Here is a 24,086-nt window from a genome sequence, read left to right as displayed (position 1 = left end):
TGCCTGCAGGGAGAGGACGTGGGGATTCTGTGCCTGCTGCGGGCACCAGTGACTCAGCATCCCCCAGTTTTACCAGGGAACAGTCCTTTATGCGCAGCTTTGTAGGAGCTAGCCGTACCCCACTGCTGCGCGAGGACCAAATTGAAGCCGTTGTCGGATGGATGGCAGCTAACGCATCGACTTCAATTAGTTCCAGATCCTCTCAGGTCCTGAGCACTGAAGAGCACCCATCTGTCTCTTCACCACCTGCCAAATTGCCCAGGCAGTCAGAGAGCCCTGGACAGGAGCCATCTCTACTTCTGTTCTCTGAATCTCTTGGCTTGGAAAGAGGGGGCCAGCCAAGCAGAATTCGAGAATTTGAAGAAGAGGTAGTATGCAGTGATGCGCAACCGTTTTGTCTCTCTGAATCTGAAGAGGCGGGTGGGCCAGTGCCTATGGTCAGCAGCACACCTCAGTACGCATCTGATGATGAGACTCAGGTGCCACTTTCTGGTGCGTACTGTGCTGTCGAGACTACCCAGGAGAAGCAGTTGTTTGAAGAGGGTGGTGTAGATGATGAGGTCCTTGACCCATCATGGCGTGAGGGACAGGAAGGTGGTGGGAGCAGCTCTGAGGAAGAGATTCCCCGAACGGCCCAAAAAGGAGGGAGAGGGAGGGGGCAGACTTGGTTGCCTGTAGCCTCCACTTCGGCACCCATTAGGAGCATGGCTCTTCCAAAATCCAAAGCGGGCGCTCCCAAGACTTGCAGTGCCTGGTCCTTTTTTGACACAGTTGCAGATGACATTTGCTTTGTCAAATGCAAGCTGTGTAATCAGAAGGTGAAAAGAGGGAAAAGTGTCAGCAACCTCAATACCACAAATATGTGGAAACATGTGCGGACCAAGCACGTGGTGGAGTTACACAAACACACTGAAGACCTAGGCCAACCTACAGCGCCACCTACCACCTCTTCAGCTCGTGTTGTAGCCTCTTCCTCCAGCTCACACACAGCTGGTTCGGCTTCCTCACAGGATCGCCATGGAAGAATCTCTGGCACTGTTGTACAGAGACACAGTGTAATTCCACCCACAGCACCACTTTCCCAGTCATCCTCACACTCCCAGGCCAGTCTACAGCCATCGTTAGCACAGGCATGGGAGAAAAGGCGCCCATACTCGGCAAACCACCCCCGAGCACAGGCTCTGAATGCTGGCATTGCTAAACTACTGGCCCTTGAAATGCTATCATTCAGGCTGGTGGAGACTGACACATTCCGTAACTTTATGGCATTGGCAGTCCCAGAATACAACGTGCCCAGACGCTTTTATTTCAGCAGGCAAGCCGTCCCTGCCCTGCAACATCATGTGGAGGGAAAAAGTAAACATGCGCTACAAAACGCCGTCAGTAGCAAGGTCCACCTGACCACTGATGCGTGGACCAGTAAGCATGGACAGGGACGATACCTTTCCCTCACTGCCCATTGGGTAAATGTTGTGGAGCCGGGTACAGATCTTGAGAGTGGCGCTGTACGTGTTCTGCCAACTCCAAGGATTGCAGGAATCCAGTCTGTACACATTGACTCCTCCTCATACTCCAGTTCCTCTGAATCAGCGCTGCAGGAGCCGTCACGGTCTACCTCCACATCGACCCGTGAACGGTTACCTGTTATGATGACCGATATGAGCACAGCCGTGGCCAAACGTCAACAGGCCGTATTAAAATTAATTTCTTTGGGGAATCGAAGCCACACAGCGCAGGAGCTCTGGAATGCCATCAAGCAGCAGAGTGACGTGTGGTTTGTGCCAGCGAATCTCCAGCCAGGCATGGTAGTGTGTGACAATGGCCGAAATCTGGTGGCAGCTCTGGGCCTAGGCAACCTCACTCACATCCCATATCTGGCACATGTGCTCAACTTGGTCGTGCAGAGTTTTTTGAGGGACTATCCGGATCTTGATGCACTGCTTCACAAGGTCCGCATAGAGTGCGCTCACTTGCGGCGTTCCAGCAATGCAAGATCACGCATTGCAGCTCTGCAGCGCCGATTATGTCTTCCGGAACATCGCATCATATGTGACCTACCCACCAGGTGGAATTCAACGTTACATATGTTGGAGAGGTTGTGTGAGCAGCAGGCAGCAGTAATGGAGTACCAGCTGCAGCAGGCGCAAACAAGTCGCAGTGCGCGCCGTTCACACTTCACCACCACTGAGTGGGCCTCTATGAAGGACATTTGCCACGTTTTGCGTGCCTTCGATTATTCCACGCGGATGGCGAGTGCAGATGATGCACTAGTCAGCATGACTATCCCCCTTATCTGCCTGCTTGAAAAAACACTGCAAGCACTAAGGGACGAGGTTTTGGAAGAGGTGGAGGATGAGGAGTCACAAATGCCATCTGCTTCTCTACAGTCTGCGCAACGTGGTTCCTCACAAAGGCCTAGGCAGGGGACACTTTGTGAGGAGGATGAGGAGGAGTCAATGGATGAGGAAGACATCTGTCCAGAGGAGGGAGGTACACAATGCTCTAGTAGTCAGTATCTAGAGCGAGGGTGGGGTGATGCAGAGCAGGCAGAGATCACGCCTCAAGCAGGGGACAGCGTTTCTTGGCCAGTTGGCAGTCTGCAGCACATGGTTGATTTCATGCTGCAGTGCCTGAGAAACGACCGCCGCATCGCCCACATTCTCAACACGGCTGATTATTGGGTGTCCACCCTCCTAGATCCTCGCTACCGGGACAACTTACAAAGCCTCATAACACCATTGAACCGGGAGCGTAAAATGCGGGAGTACCAAGACGCACTGGTGCATTCCATCATGTTCTCCATTCCAACCGAGAGCAGTGCTGCTAGTGCTTTACAAAGCAGCTCAGTGCGTCGAGGCAGTGGAGGAAGCTCTGCACAAAGAGGGAGCAGAAGCAGTGCCTCAGCACAAGGCAAGACCAGTATGGCCGAAATGTGGCAAAGTTTTGTGTCCCCGCCGCCACAAATGTCTACACCATCACAGACAGCTCCAGTCAGCAGGAGGCAACGTTTCCGTCAGATGGTGACAGACTACATGTCTTGCCCTCTTAGTGTACTCCCAGACGGCTCTTCTCCCTTCAAGTTTTGGGTCTGTAAGCTGGATACATGGCCAGAGCTTAGTGAGTATGCACTGGAGGTGCTAGCTTGCCCTGCTGCTAGTGTATTATCGGAACGCGTCTTTAGTGCAGCAGGTGGTGTACTAACAGACCGTCGCATGCGACTATCCTCCGATAACGTTGACCGGCTTACTTTTCTCAAAATGAACAAGGCCTGGATCTCTCATGAATTTGCCAGTCCTCTTCCAGAATAAATAATTGGTTGGCAACAGTATCCAGGTCTCCTGTTCTGTTCATGTTTCTACCACCTGAACTGTAATCCCTGAGCTCCAACACCGCCAGTTGGCGCTCGGAAGTGCTGTCTGCACAGTCAACACTTGCTGCGGTGTTATTGGGGTTCGGTAACGTCAGCTGTTCCCCTGCTGTGTTCACGGCAATTTCTCCTGCTCTGTCCATATTCACTGTGCTACTTACTTAAAACTTGCTCCAATTACACCTCTGGCTCCTCTCTGTTTTTATTCTTATCCCTGGGCTCCAGCACCGCCAGTTGGCGCTCGGAAGTGCCGTCTGCACAGTCAACACTTGCTGCCGTGTTATTGGGGTTCAGTAACGTCAGCTGTTCCCCTGCTGTGCGGACGGCAATTTCTCCTGCTCTGTCCACATCCACTGTACTACTGATTTAAAACCTCCTCCAAATACACCTCTGGCTCCTCTGTTTTCAGTATTATCCCTGAGCTCCAACACCGCCAGTTGGCGCACGGAAGTGCCGTCTGCACAGTCAACACTTGCTGCCGTGTTATTGGGGTTCAGTAACGTCAGCTGTTCCCCTGCTGTGCGGACGGCAATTTCTCCTGCTTTGTCCACATCCACTGTACTACACATTTTAAAGTTGCTCCAATTACACCTCTGGCTCCTCTGTTTTCAGTATTATCCCTGAGCTCCAACACCGCCAGTTGGCGCTCGGAAGTGCCGTCTGCACAGTCAACACTTGATGCGGTGTTATTGGGGTTCGGTAACGTCAGCTGTTCCCCTGCTGTGCGGACGGCAATTTCTCCTGCTTTGTCCACATCCACTGTACTACACATTTTAAAGTTGCTCCAATTACACCTCTGGCTCCTCTGTTTTCATTCTTATCCCTGGGCTCCAACACCGCCAGTTGGTGCTCGGAAGTGCCGTCTGCACAGTCATCACTTGCTGCGGTGTTATTGGGGTTCGGTAACGTCAGCTGTTCCCCTGCTGTGTTCACGGCAATTTCTCCTGCTCTGTCCATATTCACTGTGCTACTTACTTAAAACTTGCTCCAATTACACCTCTGGCTCCTCTCTGTTTTTATTCTTATCCCTGGGCTCCAGCACCGCCAGTTGGCGCTCGGAAGTGCTGTCTGCACAGTCAACACTTGCTCCCGTGTTATTGGGGTTCGGTAACGTCAGCTGTTCTCCTGCTGTACGGACGGCAATTTCTCCTGCTTTGTCCACATCCACTGTACTACACATTTTAAAGTTGCTCCAATTACACCTCTGGCTCCTCTGTTTTCAGTATTATCCCTGAGCTCCAACACCGCCAGTTGGCGCTCGGAAGTGCCGTCTGCACAGTCAACACTTCCTGCGGTGTTATTGGGGTTCGGTAACGTCAGCTGTTCCCCTGCTGTGTTCACGGCAATTTCTCCTGCTCTGTCCATATTCACTGTGCTACTTACTTAAAACTTGCTCCAATTACACCTCTGGCTCCTCTCTGTTTTTATTCTTATCCCTGGGCTCCAGCACCGCCAGTTGGCGCTCGGAAGTGCCGTCTGCACAGTCAACACTTGCTGCGGTGTTATTGGGGTTCGGTAACGTCAGCTGTTCCCCTGCTGTGTTCACGGCAATTTCTCCTGCTCTGTCCATATTCACTGTGCTACTTACTTAAAACTTGCTCCAATTACACCTCTGGCTCCTCTCTGTTTTTATTCTTATCCCTGGGCTCCAGCACCGCCAGTTGGCGCTCGGAAGTGCTGTCTGCACAGTCAACACTTGCTCCCGTGTTATTGGGGTTCGGTAACGTCAGCTGTTCTCCTGCTGTACGGACGGCAATTTCTCCTGCTTTGTCCACATCCACTGTACTACACATTTTAAAGTTGCTCCAATTACACCTCTGGCTCCTCTGTTTTCAGTATTATCCCTGAGCTCCAACACCGCCAGTTGGCGCACGGAAGTGCCGTCTGCACAGTCAACACTTGCTGCCGTGTTATTGGGGTTCAGTAACGTCAGCTGTTCCCCTGCTGTGCGGACGGCAATTTCTCCTGCTTTGTCCACATCCACTGTACTACACTTTTTAAAGTTGCTCCAATTACACCTCTGGCTCCTCTGTTTTCATTCTTATCCCTGGGCTCCAACACCGCCAGTTGGCGCTCGGAAGTGCCGTCTGCACAGTCAACACTTGCTGCGGTGTTATTGGGGTTCGGTAACGTCAGCTGTTCCCCTGCTGTGTTCACGGCAATTTCTCCTGCTCTGTCCATATTCACAGTGCTACTTACTTAAAACTTGCTCCAATTACACCTCTGGCTCCTCTCTGTTTTTATTCTTATCCCTGGGCTCCAGCACCGCCAGTTGGTGCTCGGAAGTGCTGTCTGCACAGTCAACACTTGCTCCCGTGTTATTGGGGTTTGGTAACGTCAGCTGTTCTCCTGCTGTACGGACGGCAATTTCTCCTGCTTTGTCCACATCCACTGTACTACTGATTTAAAACCTCCTCCAAATACACCTCTGGCTCCTCTGTTTTCAGTATTATCCCTGAGCTCCAACACCGCCAGTTGGCGCTCGGAAGTGCCGTCTGCACAGTCAACACTTGCTACCATGTTATTGGGGTTCAGTAACGTCAGCTGTTCCCCTGCTGTGCGGACGGCAATTTCTCCTGCTTTGTCCACATCCACTGTACTACACATTTTAAAGTTGCTCCAATTACACCTCTGGCTCCTCTGTTTTTAGTATTTACCCTGGGCTCCAGCACCGCCAGCTGGTTCTCGGCAGTTCCATTGGCTCTTGTACCTTCTGCTACCCATCCGGGTTCCAGTACCGTCAGCTGGTTCTCGGCAGTGTCTTTGGCACGGGTACTCCCTCCTGCCCAGCCTGGTTCCAGCACGCCAGCTGTTTCCGGGTAGTGTCAACGTCACTTTGCCTCCAATGCGTTGTCCTGTCGTGTTGCGGTCGGGTTAGCCGACTCTATGGTGCCTGCAGTTTAGGTGACTCCTATGTGGGCTGCGGGATCTGGCAATGAAGGCTGGTTCCATAGTGCCAATAGGACAAGCACCCCCTGTAGGACTGTGGGTTTTGGTAACTGCGGCCGGCTCGCGGCCTTGAACTTTTTTTTACATGGGTACCTTCTGCTACCCATCCGGGTTCCAGTACCGTCAGCTGGTCCTCGGTAGTTCCTCAGCTTTCTTGTACCTTCTGCTACATTTCCAAGTTCAAGCTTCTTGAAATGGTTCTTGGTAATCACTCTGGATCTCCCTGACGAGGACCCTGAAGACGAGGACCCTGAAGACCAACCCTAAGAAGACGAGGACCCCGAAGACAATGACCCTGAAGACGAGGACCCTGAAGACCACCCCGAAGAAGACGAGGACCCTGAAGACCACCCCGAAGAAGACGAGGACCCTGAAGACCACCCCGAAGAAGATGAGGACCCCGAAGACGAGGACCCAGAAGACCAACCCGAAGAAGACGAGGACCCCGAAGACGAGGACCCCCGAAGACGACGACCCTGAAGACCACCCCGAAGAAGACCAAGAAGATGACCCTGAAGAAGTTGACCAAGAAGACAAAGAAGAGAAGACAAGCACCAAGATACAGAAGAACAAGAGACAGAAAACCAAGAAGCAGAAATACAAGAAGCTGCAGAACAAAAAGCGGAAGAACATTAAGCATAAGACTAAAAATCAGAGCAAAAGATAATATCTAAATTATAAGCAGAAGATGACTAAGCAGTGTATGGGGGTGAGTCCGTTCCTCCTCGTGGTGCCCCTGGAAAAGACCTGCTGCTGCAGGCCAAACTGAATGCGGACAAATCCTGTTGTAAATCTTTTGTGACGGGCAGAACGAAAGGTGTAATGTCCAACCTTTTATAGATAACAACTACAGGAATGCCTGTCACAAATAAGAATATGATGAAGAAGAAGAATATGAAGAAGATGAAGAAGTAGAATATGAAGAATGTAAAAAAAAGAATAATACGAAGAAGGTGAAGAAGAAGAAGGTGAAGAAGAAGTGGATGAAAAAAATGCTGAGGATGATGAAGGAGAAAGTGTGGGAGAAGTAAAAAAGAAGGTGAAGAGCATGGAAGTAGTGAAACATAAATATCTGACAAAATATAAAAATACTTAACATAGTTAATATTTCCGTAACTCAGAACATAATAAAAAAAATAGTAATTCCTGCTATTCCATTTGACTGGGCTAAACCTCTATGCCTTTATTGTCTCCCCCACCTCCCCCAATACATTCTACATTATTCTTAGTTGTTCTCCTTCATGTAGAAATAACCTACAAGGAAAGAAAGGGTTTATTTTAATTCCGATATTTATGTCCCATTGACTTGCATTGGTTTCCGGTATCGGAATCGGCGATATTTTTTCGGTATCGGTCCGATCCAATCCGATCCGATATTTCCCGATATCGGAAGGTATCGCTCAACACTAATACTAACACAAGTACAACCTGTAAATAATATTTATCAATATATAATTATAATACAAAGAATGTGATTTCATGATGAACTAATCAAACAGAATTCCAGTGTTAAAATCTCCTTTACTTCAACATAATCTTACCAGTTACTACATCTTCACTCCATGACACAGACACAGACACTGTTTTCTGCAACCTGACACTCTTATCAGCTAGTAACTTAATTGCCCTTCTCGTGTAGACACATCCTGTTTCATTTATGATGGAGGGACTCTGAAAGTAACAAAGACTATTTTTATAGGGCCATCAGACGGCCCTTACTATTCTTAGAGGGCCAGCAGTTGGCTATGTTTTGTTATTCCCTTTATTAATGAGTGGGTCTTCCATAAGGTTCTTGTGTATGCAGTTACTGAAATGGCTGCCAAAAATTTGGAGGAACTCCAATGTCCCTTGCAAGAGACGTAGAGGTCGGAGGGCCTCCTGAAAACAATGTTCCCATTATTAGGAAGTGTCTCTCCCATACTGTTTGCCGATGCAGTGAAGCAACGGCTGCCAAAAATTTGGAGGAACTTCAATGTCCCTTGCAAGAGACGTAGAGGTCAGAGGGCCTACTGCAAAAAATGCTCCCATTATGGGAAAGTGTGTCTCCCATACTGTTTGCCTATGCAGTGAAGCAACGGCTGCCAAAAATTTGGAGGAAATCTAATGGACTTTGCAAGAGTCGTAGAGGTTGGAGGGCCTCCTGAAAACAATGTTCCCATTATTAGGAAGTGTGTCTCCCATACTGTTTGGCTATGCGCCTATTGGTTATAATTCCACCAGCGGCACTAAAAAACCTGCTCTGACAAAACGCTAGCGGCAGGGCAGGCCAGGACCTCCAAGGCGTAAATAGCCAGTTCATACCACGTGTCCAGCTTGGATACCCAATAATTATAAGGCACAGAGGAATCACGGAGGATGTTGGTACGGTCTGCAAGGTACTCCCTCAGCATCTTCCGCAACTTTTCCCTCCTTGAGAGAGTACCCCATGCATAAGGACTTGTGTGATGGGAGGGTCTGAGAAAACTGCCCTGGAACTTTGACATTGTTCCACTGCCTCTGCTCGATTGCATTTGTGTCTCTATTGCGTTTTCAGATGGGAATTTTTTTAATAAGTCCACAACACGGGCCTTCTCGTACTGCACCATTTTATTAGGTCTGTCCTGCAAGGGAATAAGAGACAGAAAGTTCTCCTTGCAGCATGTGTCTAGAAGTGTCACCAACTAATAATGACTGTCACTGAAAATTTGGACAACGCGAGGGTCATGGGAAAGGCAGCGTAACATAAATTCAGCCATGTGTGGCAGACTGCAAAGAGGCAAGACTTCCGTGTCCTCACCAAGAAGACAACTGACCATGATCTCCTCCTCATCCTCCTCCTCTTCCTCCTTCTCCCTGTCCTCAGGCCATTCACGCTGAACAGACAGTATGACAGTTGTGCAGGTAGTACCGTCTATAGCGCAGGAAACTAGCTCCTGTTCCTCCTCCTACTCCTCTTCCTCATTGTCACCCAATTCACATTGGGATGAGATGAGGCTAGGTTGTGTGGAATCACCCTGTTCATCCTTGCACCTTCTCATCGTGCTCCGCCTGCAATGCATCCTCTTTAATTGAGAGCAGAGAGCATTTCAGAAGACAGAGAAGTGGGATGATGATGCTAATTATGGCGTCATCGCCGCTCACCATCTTGGTGGAATCCTCAAAGTTTTGGAGGATGGTACATATGTCTGACATCCATGTGAACTCCTCAGGTCTTATGTGTGGAGTCTAACCTGAATACCGAATGCCTTGTTGATGCTGGTAGTTAACAACTGCCCTCTTCTGCTCACAAATCCTTCCCAACATCTGCAATCTAGAGTTCCAACGCATGGGGACATTGCAGATCAGTGGTGAGCTGGAAGCTGCAAACGCTGCTGAAGCACAGCAAGAGTGGCGGAAGCTGTAGCTGACTTTCTAAAATGGGCACACAGGCGGCATACTTTGACAAACAGATTTGACAGATCCGGGTGAGTTTTGAGAAACCGCTGAACCACGAGGTTAAGCACATGGGCCAGGCTTGGTTCGTTAGTTAGCGTGCCTCGCCTCAGAGCCGCCAACAGGTTCCGGCCATTGTCACACACGACCATGCCTGGCTGTAGGTTCAGCGGTGTGAGCCACAGATCTTCCTGCCCCTTCAGAGCTGTCCACAACTCTTCAGCATTGTGTGGTTTGTCACCTAAGCATATTAGCTTCAGCACAGCCTGTTGCCGCTTGGCCGAGGCAGTGCTGCAGTGTTTCCAGCTTGTGACTGATGAGGTCATTTTGGAGATGGAGGCTAAAGAGGAGGAGGAGGTTTTTGGAGCTGTAGAATGTGGGGACAGCCCAGATTGACCCAGAGCACGCAATCCTCGGCGTCAGGAGGACATGTTCCGTCCCAAGGTCCGACTGGGTCCTGGCTTCCACTATATTAACCCAGTATGTTGTTAGCAAGATGTACCTTCCCTGCCCACAAGCACTTGTCCACGTGTCTGTGGTTAGGTAGACTTTCCCAGTAACTGCATTGTTGAAGTCACGTCTAATGTTGTGGTACACTTGCTTGTGTAATGCAGGAATGGCACACCGGTAGAAATAGTGGTGACTGGGGACCGAGCACCGAGGAATGGCCGCTGCCATCACGTTGCGGAAAGCTTTCATCTCCTCGAGCCTATAAGGCAACATTTAGAGCGCAAGCATTCGCGAAATGTGTGAATTTAGTAGTGTGTCATGTAGGGCATTGGGTGCATATTTGTGCTTGTGTTCCAAGAGCTGGGGTAAGGAGAACTGAACGCTGCACTGGGACAAGGACATGGAAGTGCTTGCTGATGGCGCTACTTGAGAGTGTGCAACGACAGGTGCAGGGCGGGAGGCATCTTGGCATGCGCCATGGACAGGGGATTGGCATGCATGCACAATAGCAGAAAAAGCAGTGGTGTCACCCAAAGACACTGTTGCTGGACCCTGGGGTTCGACCCACTTAGTCAGGTGCTTTGCTGCCATGTGCCTGATCATGCTGGTGGTGGTCAGGCTGACAGTTTTGCTACCACTGCTGATGCTGACCTGGCAGGTTGTGCAAATGGCCTTTTTGAGGTTATCTGCAGAGTCTTTAAAATTTAACCAGACTCGGGAAGACCTAACAGTTGTACCCCACTTAGTCAGGTGCTTTGCTGCCATGTGCCTGATCATGCTGGTGGTGGTCAGGCTGACAGTTTTGCTACCACTGCTGATGCTGACCTGGCAGGTTGTGCAAATGGCCTTTTTGAGGTTATCTGCAGAGTCTTTAAAATTTAACCAGACTCGGGAAGACCTAACAGTTGTACCGGCAACTACTGTCCTGTTGGCGTTACGAGGATCGCTTTCCCGCCTTGTGTCTGCGGCCACCACACTGCTTCTTCCTGCCTGTTGTGGTGCTATGCCTCCCTTTCCCTGTGTGCAGCTGTCCTCGCTCTGTATGTCCCCTTGCCAGGTTGGGTCAGTTACTATTTCATCCACCATCTCGTCTTCCAGTACCGCACCCTGGTCCTCCTCCTGACTTTCTGGCAATGGTGTCTCATCATCATCATCATCATCCACCGCTTGCAACAGTAATTACACTTCCCACCGTCGCCTTCATGTGACCGTGGCTGCTCCAAAATTTGGTCCTCTTGACTCGCTTGAAGCTGTTCGGGCGAGAGGCCCGAACCTACAAATGGAAAAGTGAACAGATCTTTTGAGTGTCCAAGTGTGGGATCAGTTGTCTCCAGGCACTCGGCATTGTGGGAGGAAGAAGGATCAGGATGAGCAATATGCGGTCAGGACTCACGGCTACTGAGACTTTACCGTGAGGAAGACAGGGTGGTGGTGGTGGCTAATTGACTGGAAGCATTATCTGCTATCCAACCAATAGCCTCTGTGTTTAATAGTGGTGTTCTGCGGTCCACTATTAATTGGGACAGGAAGGTCGAGCGACAAGATGTGGGTGTTTGTGGAGGCACAATTTCAGCTTGCCCACGGCCACGTCCTCGGCCCTCAGCGTGCGAGCGTGTGAGGGTGAGCGTGTGAGGGTGAGCGTGGGAGCGTGAGAATGTGAGCGTGTGAGGGTGAGCATCCGAGGGTGAGCATCCGAGGGTGAGCGTCTGAGGGTAAGCGTCCAAGGGTGAGCGCCCGAAGGTGAGCGTCAAAGCGTGAGCATCCGAGCGTGAGCGTCTGAGCATGAGTGTCCGAGCATGAGTGTCCGAGCGTGAGCGTCCAAGCGTGAGTGTCAGAGCGTGAGCATGAGCGTCCGAGCGTGAGCGTCAGAGCGTGAGCGTCAGAGCGTGAGCATCCGAGCGTGAGCATCCGAGCGTGAGCATCCGAGCGTGAGAGTCAGAGCATGAGCGTCAGAGCATGAGCGTCAGAGCGTGAGCGTCAGACCGTGAGCGTCAGAGCGTGAGCGTCAGAGCGTGAGTGTCAGAGCGTGAGTGTCAGAGCGTGAGAATGAGAGAGTGAGAGCGTGAGCGTCCGAGCATGAGCGTGAGAGCATGAGCGTGAGAGCGTCAGAGCGTGAGCGTCCGAGCGTGAGCGTCCGAGCGTGAGCGTCCGAGCGTGAGCATCAGAGCGTGAGCATCAGAGCGTGAGCTTCCGAGCGTGAGCGTCTGAGAGTGAGCGTCTGAGGGTGAGCATCTGAGGGTGTGAGGGTGAGCGTGTGAGGGTGAGCGTGTGAGGGTGAGCGTGTGAGGGTGAGCCGCTAACGGCCGCCATCTTGTTCTGAAATCCCGCGTCGCTGATTGGCCGCGGCCTGACCAATCAGCGACGTGGGATTTCCTGGACAGACAGACAGACAGATAGACAGACAGACAGACGGGATAAGACAATTATATATATATATTAGATTAGATTAGATGTCTCACAGAGAACCACGGTTTTAAATAACAGTCCTATAATTTTGTAATACTATCCATCCTTCACAGACACCTAGTGTGAATAGCTTCACTGACACACTGCAACAGAATGGAAAAGGAAGCCAATATTTTCCACGTTCAGTTTAAATTTCTGGATTTTTATTGCTGAAATATGGAACAGATCTAGCTTTATTCTGCAGTGAGAACAAGCAAATGGAGCAGAAAACTGGTGTACTCAGGATTGCTTTTTAAGCAAATAGCCAGGATTAAGACCAAAAAAATGTTTCCCTGGCCCCTGATATCCGTGGCTATTTCTACAAATATCTGTAAGAACAGCAGCAGCAGGAATGTTCAATGGACCCTCTTGCACTATATGCACTGCAGTCTGCCACATACACTGCCTGCCTAATTCCTGCTATCACCACTGAATATATGCAGCTGGATTAGTCCTCAGAAGGACTGTTAGTTCAGTTGGATAAACATATATGTTGTGGAATACCTATACTAACTATGAAGAAGCAAATCTCTCCCAGATGCAGCAGCAGCTCTCCCTACTCTGCCTAATTCTGGAGTAGACTGTGACGAGCATGGCGGCACCCAGTCTTATATACACCTGACGATGCTGTGCGGCCAGCCAATCACTCTAATGCCCACAACCAACATGGCTCCGGCATTACAGTGCATGGCTGGCAATCCCTTTATGTTCATTGGCTTTCTAAAGAGCGCCAAACATGCAGGGAGGGGACCAGAGTTCCTGCCCGAGCAACCCGGAAATATTTGCCGAGAGCCGAGTTTGTCAATCACAGTGATGCGCAGTGGCGAGCACGTTCGCTCATCACTAGTCAGATTGTCTCTAAGATTTGGAACCTTCAGAAGCAACCTGATTAAGCACCTCTTCCAAAGAGCATACTGAATGCCATAACCCCGCTGCCACCTCACTATTATCAGAGTTGCTTTCCCCCACCAATCTACTGTCTCCTTTCTCATTACACTGTAGACTTTAAACTAGTGCGGACAGGGTCCTCTCCTCTTCAGTACCAGTTTGTCAGTTTGTTTACTTACTTTTATTTATGTTATATCTATGTAACTCTTTTCACAAGTACAGCTCCTTGGAATTAATGGTGCTTTAAAAATAAATTGTAATAATTAATAATTTCCTTGCAAATTCACCACATGATACATGAAGAATTACAAAGTTTGCATAGATATCATTAATCTAATGGCCTGTCCATATAACGCAAAAACATTCTGGGCTTTTCTAAGTGAGAAAAGCTCACAAAAAAACCACTCTCTGCTTTAATACTTGGGGTCTTGAGCATGAGATGCCCCTACTAACTCACATTCACCATATATATTATTCAAAGGCAGAATTTTATCCAACAGATCTTTTCTGATCTAAAACACCCTTCCAATTGGGTTTTCCTTTTTTCATATTATTGTTTTTATGGTTCACTTGCTAGTAGTGTGTAACACAGTAAGCTTAACTTACATATAACATGCTGTAAAATGATGCACCAAAAGGAAAACCTGCTGGGATGTCAATCATTTGAGAAACAAAGTCTGGATAGCGCCACGTAGCTCTTATTCCACTTCGGTATTCAAACAATCTGACCTCTGTGATAAAGATAATATAATAATGAAAATTGTAGATTTATATTATATAAAGATTAACTGTGAAAAAAAATGATATTACACGTAGGGAAAATATAAAATTCCACTTCGTACCTTTGCAGGTAAATCCATCGCCAATATATCCAGAGTTACAAGTGCACTTATATGACCCTGGGATGTTCGTACAGACAGCATTGGAGTTGCACCTGTGACGTCCATTTGTACATTCATCCACATCTGGAAAGTATGTACAGATATTAAATAGTTAAATTCTTTATTTACGATATATGCAGTTAAATAGGGACAGTTATAAATTAGAGGTTTAGGGTATGTGCACAAGTTGAGCATTTGGATTTTGGATGAAATTAAACACTATAGCAGAAGACCCAGGAGGACCCCACTGCAGACCCAGAGACATAAAAAAGTTTGCCAAAATGTACTGTACTTGAGTAAGCCAAAATCCTTTTGGGAAAGCATCTTGTGGACATTTGAGACCAATATAGAGCTTTTTGGTAAATCTATAATTCTGCAATTTGACGTAAACGGAATGAGGCCTACAAAGAGAACAACACAGTACCTACAGTCAAATATGGTGGAGGTTCAAAGATGTTTTGGGGTTGTTTTGCTGCCTCCAGGACTGGGTGCCATGACTGTGCAAGGCATCATGAAATATGAAGATTAACAAAGGATTTTGGGCCACAATCTAGTGCCCAGTGGCAGAAAGCTGTGTTTGCATACTGAGTCATGGATCTTCCAGCAGGACAATGACCCCAAACATACTTCAAAAAGTACCCAGAAATTGATGGATACAAAGCTCTGGAAAGTTCTAATGTGGCCACCAATGAGTCTGGATCTAAATCCCATTGAACACCTGTGGAGAGATCTTAAAATTATTGTTGGGAGAAGGCACACTTCAAATTTAAGAGAACTGGAGCAGTTTGCAAAAGAATAGTGGTCCAAAATTTTTTTTGAGGAGTAGTGACATGCCACCCATATAGGCAGACCACGTGACTGCTACGGGGCCCAAGCGTTCAGGGGGCCCAGTGTCGACTACTCTGTCCATAGACATGCCCCTCTAGATCACTACGCTTCATGCACAGTCACCAGAGAGAAAGTGAGCAACCTGAGCGTGATCATTATTAGAGCCTCCCTAGTGGAGACAGATGGAGCCCGCCTGGCTGCAGGGGTAAGTCTCAGCTGACTGACTCACTGCAGCACTCTGCACTTTGAGTGTGAAATGTAAACAAGTTTTTTTCTTCCTTGTGTCCTGTTGGATGTGCGGGTGATAAGGCAGGGGGAGAGGTTGTGTTTGGAATTGTTCAACTTTCTAGGCTAATTGGAGAGGAGGGCTATGAACAAATAAAGAGTCAGGAAGCCCCTCACATGAAGCCACTGTCTTGTGTCTGTGTCAGTCACCACAGGGCCTGAGGTAGAGATCCTGAACCTGGGACCAGAGGGTTGAGCTGAACATTAGGACACCTGTGACAATGGAAGCATATTAGTAAATTGTTTAAATTACTTCTTTACACACTTATCTGCACTGCAGATCATGCACTACTAGAGAAGGATTAACTGAAGGAGGAATGAACAGGCTGAAGAGTGCAAAGCAGAGCAAAAGACACGGCTGTCAGAGAATACATCTGACTCCAGACCATCACTAACCACTATAGTATTTGCTGCAGGTAGCTAAACTGCATGTCCCTACGATGCATACCAGCCTGCAGCCCCGACGCTGCGGAATAGGCGCTGGTGGCTTTCGCTCAATTTGTAAATGAGCGGCTCCATTTTTTTTTTCACCTGCTGACTTTTCTCATAGAGGTTAGGTCTATGGGGAAAGCCTGCATGCGGACCCTCAAGAGAAATTGACATGCTGCGGTCTGGAAAGACCCCCCGCATGTCCGTGTCCACGGGTGATCCTCAGGTGCCCAGATATGCATAGTAGGCATGGGATTTCTACAAATTCCATCCACTATGCTGTAACATCTGGCCACTGCGGTTTTGACGCTGTATAAACACACAGCGCCAACCCGCAGTGGCTCCGGATAGTGTGCACATACCCTTAGGGTACGTTCCCATGTTCAAGATTTGCTGCGGTTTTGACGCTGCATATTTATGCAGTGTCAAAATCGCATCTGCCAGATTTTACAGCATAGTGCATGGGATTTCTAGAAATCCCATGTTCACTATACATCTCCGTGCACCTGCGGATCACCTGCGGAAACTGACATGCGGAGCGTCTTCCAGACTGCAGCATGTCAATTTCTCTTGCGGGCCTGCATGTGGACTTTCCGCATAGACTTGCTTAGATGAGGAAAATCTGCATGTGTAAAAAAAAAGGTAAAATGTGTGTCCACTAATTTACATAATAAGTGCAAAAATTCCGCACCGTCAAAACTGCAGCAAATCCTGAAAGTGGGATCTTACTCTTAAAGAGTTGTCCAGGCTTGAGATGAAAGTCTGCAATCACTCTATATGACTGCAGACTTCTGAATCCTCACAGCAACAGCACACGCGTCACACGCTGTGAGGATTCTCTGATGCCAGCAGCGAGAGCAGGCGGTCATGCGACCACAAGTATGTGATTTGCATGCTTCCAATCACATTTTGACTAGACGTGATCGTCTTCGGTCAATACAAGGTAACTGAGTGAGGCCCAGCACGTCTAATTGGCACGTGACCACATATATGCAAAACACATACTCGTAGCCACATGACCAACTGTTCTTGCCACTGGTATCAGAGAATCCTGACAGCATATGATGTGAAGATTCAGATGACCGAAGTCATATAGAGTGATTGCAGACTTTCATCCCAAACTTGGACAACCACTCTATGTGTATGCATATCACCTCCAGACAGAATAAAATAAGTGTGAACAGGGGCTGCTGCTGTTACTGCATAATAAACAAAAAAAATAATACAGTTGCCTCTGAAAGCGCAGAGATATGCAAAATGAAGGTACTTGGTGCATAAATTGGCCAATTCACGGGAGCCCTTCAACAATGACAAGATGTACCATTCTTTCATAGGACCTAACCAAATTTAAAGGGCAGGTAGGATCCACTAATAATTAAAGACAGCCTTGGGCCTCATTCACACTTCTGATTTTTCCACATACAAGAAAAATGGACCGATTATTCTGATCAGACTTTAATCAGAGTGTGGCCTGAGTGTCATCTGTTTTTATCGATCTGGAGAAATAAAAAAATAAAAAAATTCTCCACCTTCTCCATCCTTACAGACCGTGAAAATTGACTGTACTGAAATATCATCAAAGTGCAGTCCGTTTTTTTTTTTTCAAACTCATTGACTTGCATGGCCAATTGTGATCTGACCCTTGGATCAAAATCGGACATGTCTCTAAAATCATGGACATGTGAATGGCCCCATAGACTATCCCAGGTACGAGTGCTATCCTTGAAGACCATGGATAGTACTCATATGCGAATATTGCACAAATGGAGGCCAGAAATGGCTGAATTTGGACAGCAGTTATATGTGATACATCTGTCAGACAACCACAGTTTTAAATAGCGGGCCTGTGGGTTACTATTCTTCACAGCGACCTCGAGTGAATAGCTTCATTGACACACTGCTACAAAATGTAAATGGAGGCCAGAAATGGCTGAATTTGGGCCGCAGTTATATGTGATACGTCTGATGGACAACCACGGTTTTAAATAGCGGGCCTGAAGGTTACTATTCTTCACAGCGACCTTGTGTGAATAGCTTGACTGACACACCGCAACAAAATGTAAATGGTGGCCAATATTTTTCAAGTTCACTACAATATTCTACATTTTTATCGCTGTAATATGGAAAACATCTGGCTGTATTCTGCAGTACTAACAAGTAGTGTTGAGCGAGCATGCTCGACACTGCTCGGTACTTACCTGAGCATCTCGCTACTCGGGATGTTCGGTGAGCACCGAAAGTTTCCGGGTTACTCGGGCGGGAACTCGGGTCACCGCCCTGCACATTTGGCGCTCTTTACAGAGCCAATGAACACGCAGGGATTGCCAGCCAGTCACTGTAATGCTGCAGCCATGTTGTTTGTGGGCATTACGGTGATTGGCTGGCCGCACAGCGTCATCTCGAGTATTTAAAACCGGGCGACGCCATCTTGGACACAGTCGCTCCAGATCAGACAGTGTAGGGAGAGTGCTGCTGAGTTAGGGAGAGATATAAAGTGTGAAATAGGTAGTGTAGGGTCTCTAAAGCATGCCAAATCAAACAAACAGTCCTTCCCAGGACTAATATCCATCCCAGATATCAGGCAGGCAGGCAGGCTGTATAGGAGACACAGTGGTTATACCAGCAAACGCTGCATTACAGTCCTGTGTGCTCCTGCTGGTCAAATTGCTAGACTTATCCCCCGGTCTCAGGGGCCAGGAAAAATCCTTTTTTTTTTCATCTAAATCCTGTATTTTTTATTTCTTCAGTCAGACTGTACAAATACGCGTCTTATTAACCTTTTGGTATCCCCCCCCCCCCAAAAAAAAAAAAAATTGAGTGTGTCTGTGACTGTTCAGACACCAACATATCTGTTTAAAGGAGTCTGGTGTAGGCCAGATAACTAGAACTTTGGTTTTGCAGTTCCACAGTTCAAATCTCTGTATTATCCTGCTTTTGGCATTTTTACCGTAATAAAAAGCAGTAATAGTGTCTCCCTGACTGTTCAGACACCAATATATCTGTTTAAAAGAGTCTGGTGTAGACCAGATAACTAGAACTTTGGTTTTGCAGTTCCACAGTTCAAATCTATGTATTATCCTGCTTTTGGCATTTTTACCGTAAAAAAAAAACAGTAATAGTGTCTCCCTGACTGTTCAGACACAAATATATCTGTTTAATAGAGTCTGGTGTAGGCCAGATAACTAGAACTGTGGTTTGGCAGTTCCACGGGTCAAATCTGTGTATTATCCTGCTTTTGGCATTTTTTCCGTAAAAAAAAACAGTAATAGTGTCTCCCTGACTGTTAAGACACAAATATATCTGTTTAACCCTAGAACGCATACCTGGGGCCTCGCAGGCCCGCCCTGTTAATTGTTTTCTATTTTCTGCAAGATTACTTTAGTTAGAATTTTGAAACTCTAGGTATTCCTCAGGTATATAGTTGTTTGTCATTTTTGTTTGAGTTATTCCATGTTATTTGCACATGGGCCTAAAAGGCCCCAGGTATGTGAAAATGTAGATTTTTATGGTTATGCGCTCTAGGGTTAAAAGAGTCTGGTGTAGGCCAGATAACTAGAACTGTGGTTTTTCAGTTCCACGGTTCAAATCTCTGTATTATCCTGCTTTTGGCATTTTTACCGTAAAAAAAAAGTAATAGTGTCTCCCTGACTGTTCAGACACCAATATATCTTTTTAAAAGAGTCTGGTGTAGGCCAGAGAAATAGAACTGTGGTTTTCCTCTTCCACGGTTCTAATCTCCTTTTTATTACCATTTTTCCATTGATAGTGCGAGTGTAAGCTATTTTACTTCATTTACAATGGGCAAGGCGCGTGGCAAGGGACGTGGTACTAGAATTTCTGGTGATGGTGCGTGTAGAGGACGGGGCCGTGGCCAAGGTGAAAATGTGCCACAACCAGCAGCCACATCTTCTCGCTCCCATTTCATGACCGAATTACTAGGGAAGCACACTACAACACCAGTATTGCGAACTGATCAGTGTGAACAGGTTATTAATTGGATAGCAGATAATACTTCCAGTTACCTGGGCACCACCACCTCCGGTCTGTCTTCTACACAGTCAAGTTTTAGTAGCCGTGAGTCTCGACCGCAAACTCCTCCTCACCCCGATGCTCCTTCCTCCCACTGATCCCACACTTGGACACTCTGAAGATCTGTTCACTGGTCCATTTCCATATTTGTGCCCCTCGCCTGCTCCGCTTGAAGTGGTGGAAGAGGAGATCCCATGTAGCGATGCCCAAATATTTGAACAGCCACGGCCAGAGGAAGTCGACACTGGCAATTTGTCACAAGAGGTGGACGATGACGAGACACAATTGCCACGAAGTGAGGAGGAGGATCGTGGTGCGCAAGTGGAAGAGGAGGAGGTGGTGGATGATCTAGTAACTGACCCAACGTGGCAGGAGGACACGCAGAACAAGGCCTGCAGCACACAGGGGGAGGGAGGCAGAGTACCCCAACAGGCAGGAAGCAGTGTGGTGGCCGCACACAGAAGGCGGGCAACAGTTCCCCGTAACACCAACATGAGGGACGTTGCCAGTACAACCGGTAGAACTTCCAGAGTCTGGAATTTTTTTTAAAGACTCTGCTGATAACTCCAAGAGGCCATTTGTACCACCTGCCATGCCAGCATCAGCAGGGGTGACAAAACTACCAGCCTGACCGCCACCAGCATGATCAGGCACATGGCAGCAAAGCACCCGACTTTGTGGGGCAAACCCCAGGGTCCACGACCAGTGTCAGCGGGAGTCACCACTGCTTCTTCCGCTGTTGTGCCTGTAATATAACCCCCTGTTGTGCGTGCAAGGCAATCCCCTGTCCACACTGCATGCAAAGATGCCCCCTCCTCTCAGTCTTCACTTGTTATGGCAGTTTCTCAAGAAACAGCATCAACGTCCACGTCCACGTCCCACCGCAGCATTCAACTGTCCATATCCCAGAGCTTTGAATGAAAGTGCAAATTCGCAGCCAACGCCCCACAGGCCACAGTCCTAAATTCGCACATTTCACAACTGCTTGCGTTGGAAATACTGCCTTTTAGGCTGGTGGAGACGGAATCCTTCCGCAACCTTATGGCGGTGGCCGTCCCTCGGTACTCGGACCCCAGCCGACACAATTTTGCCCAGTGTGCCATCCCCGCACTACACAAGCACGTGTCCCAAAACATCTGCCGTGCCCTCAACAACGCAGTTACTGGGAGAGTCCATCTGACAACGGACACGTGGACAAGTGCTTGTGGCCAGGGATGGTACATCTCCCTGATGGCACACTGGGTAAACATAGTGGAAGCCAGGACCCAGTCGGACTTTGGGACGGAACACATCCTCGCCACACCGAGGATTGCAGGCCCTATGTCAGTCAGAGTTGCCCTCACAGTGTACAGCTCCTGCGCATCATCCTCCTCCTCCTCCTCATGTTCAGCCTCCATCTCAGAAATCAACACATCAGTTACAAGCTGGAAGAACTGCAGTACTGCCTTAGCCAAGCGGCAACAGGCTGTGCTGAAACTCATAAGCTTAGCTGATAAACCTCACAATGCTTGTGAGTTGTGGACAGCTGTGAAAGAGCAGGCAGATCTGTGGCTGAGACTGCTGAACCTACATCCAGGCATGGTTGTGTGTGTGACAATGGCCATAACCTGGTGGTGGCTCTGAGGCGAGGCGAGATCACACACGTACCATGCCTGGCTCATGTGCTTAACCTCGTGGTTCAGCGGTTTCTTAAATCGTACCCCGAGTTGCCAGATCTGCTCGTCAAAGTACGCCGCCTATCAGCTCATTTTCGCAAGTCGGCTACGGCTTCCGCCGCCCTTGCTGTGTTGCAGCAGCGTTTGCAGCTTCCGGCACACTGACTGGTGTGTGATGTCCCCACACGTTGGAACTCTACCCTCCACATGTTGCAAAGGATTTGTGAGCAGAAGAGGGCAGTTGTGGAGTACCAGCTGCAACAAGGCCGTCGATATTCAGGTCAGACTCCACACATAAGACCTCAGGAGTGGACCTGGATGTCTGACATATGTACCATCCTGACAAACTTTGAGGAGTCCACCAAGATGGTGAGTGGCGATGATGCCATCATTAGCATCAGCATCCCACTTGTCTGTCTTTTGCAATGCTCTCTGCAGAGAATTAAAGAGGAGGCATTGCAGCCAGAGCATGATGAGATGGATCAAGAAGTCATAGCGGGTGATTACACACAGACCAGCCTCATCTCATCCCAACATGCATTGGGGGACAATGAGGGAGAGGAGGAGGAGGAGGATGAACAGGAGCTGGTATCATGCGCTGTAGATGGTAGTACCTGTACAACTGTCATACCGTCGGTTCAGCGTGGGTGGCCTGAGGACAGGGGGGATGAGGAGGAGGAGGAGGAGGAGAGCATGGTCAGTCATCATCTTGGTGAGGACACGGAAGTCTTGCCTGTTACCAGTCTGGCACGCATGGCTGACTTTATGTTACGCTGCCTTAACCGTGACCCTCGCGTTGTCAAAATGTTGGGTGACAGTCATTACTGGTTGGTGACACTTTTAGAACCCCGCTACAAGGAGAACTTTCACTCTCTTATTCTTGAGGTGGAGAGGTCTACAAAAATGGGGCAGTACCAGAAGGCCCTTGCTGCAGAACTCTTAAAAAAATTCCCATCTGAACGAGCTAGCAGCAGAGGTCACAGTTCGTTGACCAACCAAGGCGTACAGGCGAGAGAGATGCAACTCCAATCCAGCAGAGGCAGGGGAACACTGTCAACATTCTGGGACAGTTTTCTGAGACCCGCTCAGCTTACAGGCCCTGAGGCGCGGGGTACTCTCACAAGGAGTGGAAAGTTTCAAAAGATGGAGTATCTTGCCGACCGTACCAGCATCCTCCGTGATTCCTCTGTGCCTTTTAATTATTGGGTATCCAAGCTGGACACTTGGAATGAACTCGCTCTGTACGCCTTGGAGGTCCTGGCCTGCCCTGCCGCTAGCGTGTTATCAGAGCGTGTTTTTATTGCCACTGGGGGAATTATAACTGATAAGCGCACTCGCCTGTCAACTGACAATGCTGACAAGCTGACCCTTATCCAAATGAACAAGGGCTGGATTGGGCCAGACTTCTCATCACCACCAAATGACAGCCGAGTAAGATAAAGTCAAATCCACTGTGTTATTTCGGGAGGTGTATTTCCATGCACCGCTTCACACCCACACATGGGTATACGCTTCCTCATTTCGGCTGTTTTTTGCTCTTCTCCTTATCCTCAGCCTCCACCACCACTATACCACCAGGGTGACCATGGTCCATGTTGCCAGCATTGCAAGTTCCTCCGTCCTAATTTTTGGCAGCTTTTGCTTGGAAGGCATAGGCAAAGACTATGCGAGACCCACTCCCCAATAATGGGAATAATGTTTTTAAAATGCTGTACTGCATGGCTCTTGTAAGGGGCATTAAAACTGTCTTGTTAAGCTACTGTGACCTCCACCACTCGTCCAAGGGCCATTAAAACTGTCTTGTTAAGCCACTCTGACCTCCACTTCTCTTCCAAGGGGATTTAAAACTGTCTTGTTAAGCTACTGTGACCTCCACCACTCTTCCAAGGGGCATTAAAACCGTCTTGTTAAACCAATCTGACCTCCACATCTCTTCCAAGGGGCATTAAGACCGTCTGGTTAAGCTACTGCGACCTCTACCACTCTTACAAGGGGCATTGATATTGTCTTTTTATTCCACTGTGACCTCCACGTCTCTTCCAAGGGGCATTTAAACCATCTTGTTAAGCTACTGCGACTTCCACAACTTTTCCAAGGGGCATTAAAACTGTCTTGTTAAGCTACTGCGACCTCCACCACTCTTCCAAGGGGCATTTAAGCCGTCTTGTTAAGCTACTGCGACCTCCACCACTCTTCCAAGGGACATTGATATTGTCTTATTATTCCACTGCGACCTCCACCATTCTTCCAAGGGGATTTAAAACTGTCTTGTTAAGCTACTGTGACCTCCACCACTCTTCCAAGGGGCATTAAAACCATCTTGTTAAGCTACTGTGACCTCCACCGCTCTTCCAGGGGGCATTAAAACCATCTTGCTAAGCTACTGCGACCTCTACCACTCTTACAAGGGGCATTGATATTGTCTTTTTATTCCACTGTGACCTCCACGTCTCTTCCAAGGGGTATTTA

General features: G+C 48.3%; 1 protein-coding gene across 1 annotated transcript in view; it reads right to left on the bottom strand.

The window, feature by feature from the left end:
- Positions 1-24,086, bottom strand: part of LOC141259356 (uncharacterized) — a 751,467-nt gene that overhangs the window by 573,029 nt on the left and 154,352 nt on the right. Inside the window, exons 10-11 of the mRNA XM_073675220.1 lie at positions 14,353-14,475; positions 14,117-14,241 (exon numbers count right to left, since the gene is read on the bottom strand). Of these exons, the coding sequence (XP_073531321.1) occupies positions 14,117-14,241; positions 14,353-14,475 (248 nt within the window). The remainder of the gene's footprint in view (positions 1-14,116; positions 14,242-14,352; positions 14,476-24,086) is intronic.

Source organism: Phyllobates terribilis, unplaced genomic scaffold, assembly GCF_046119375.1.
Source record: "Phyllobates terribilis strain yellow unplaced genomic scaffold, ASM4611937v1 Scaffold_3__8_contigs__length_932513732, whole genome shotgun sequence".
In the NCBI taxonomy this organism is placed as follows: domain Eukaryota; kingdom Metazoa; phylum Chordata; class Amphibia; order Anura; family Dendrobatidae; genus Phyllobates; species Phyllobates terribilis.
The sequence above is the reverse complement of the archived record's forward strand: the minus strand, read 5'-3'. Positions and strand labels throughout refer to the sequence as shown.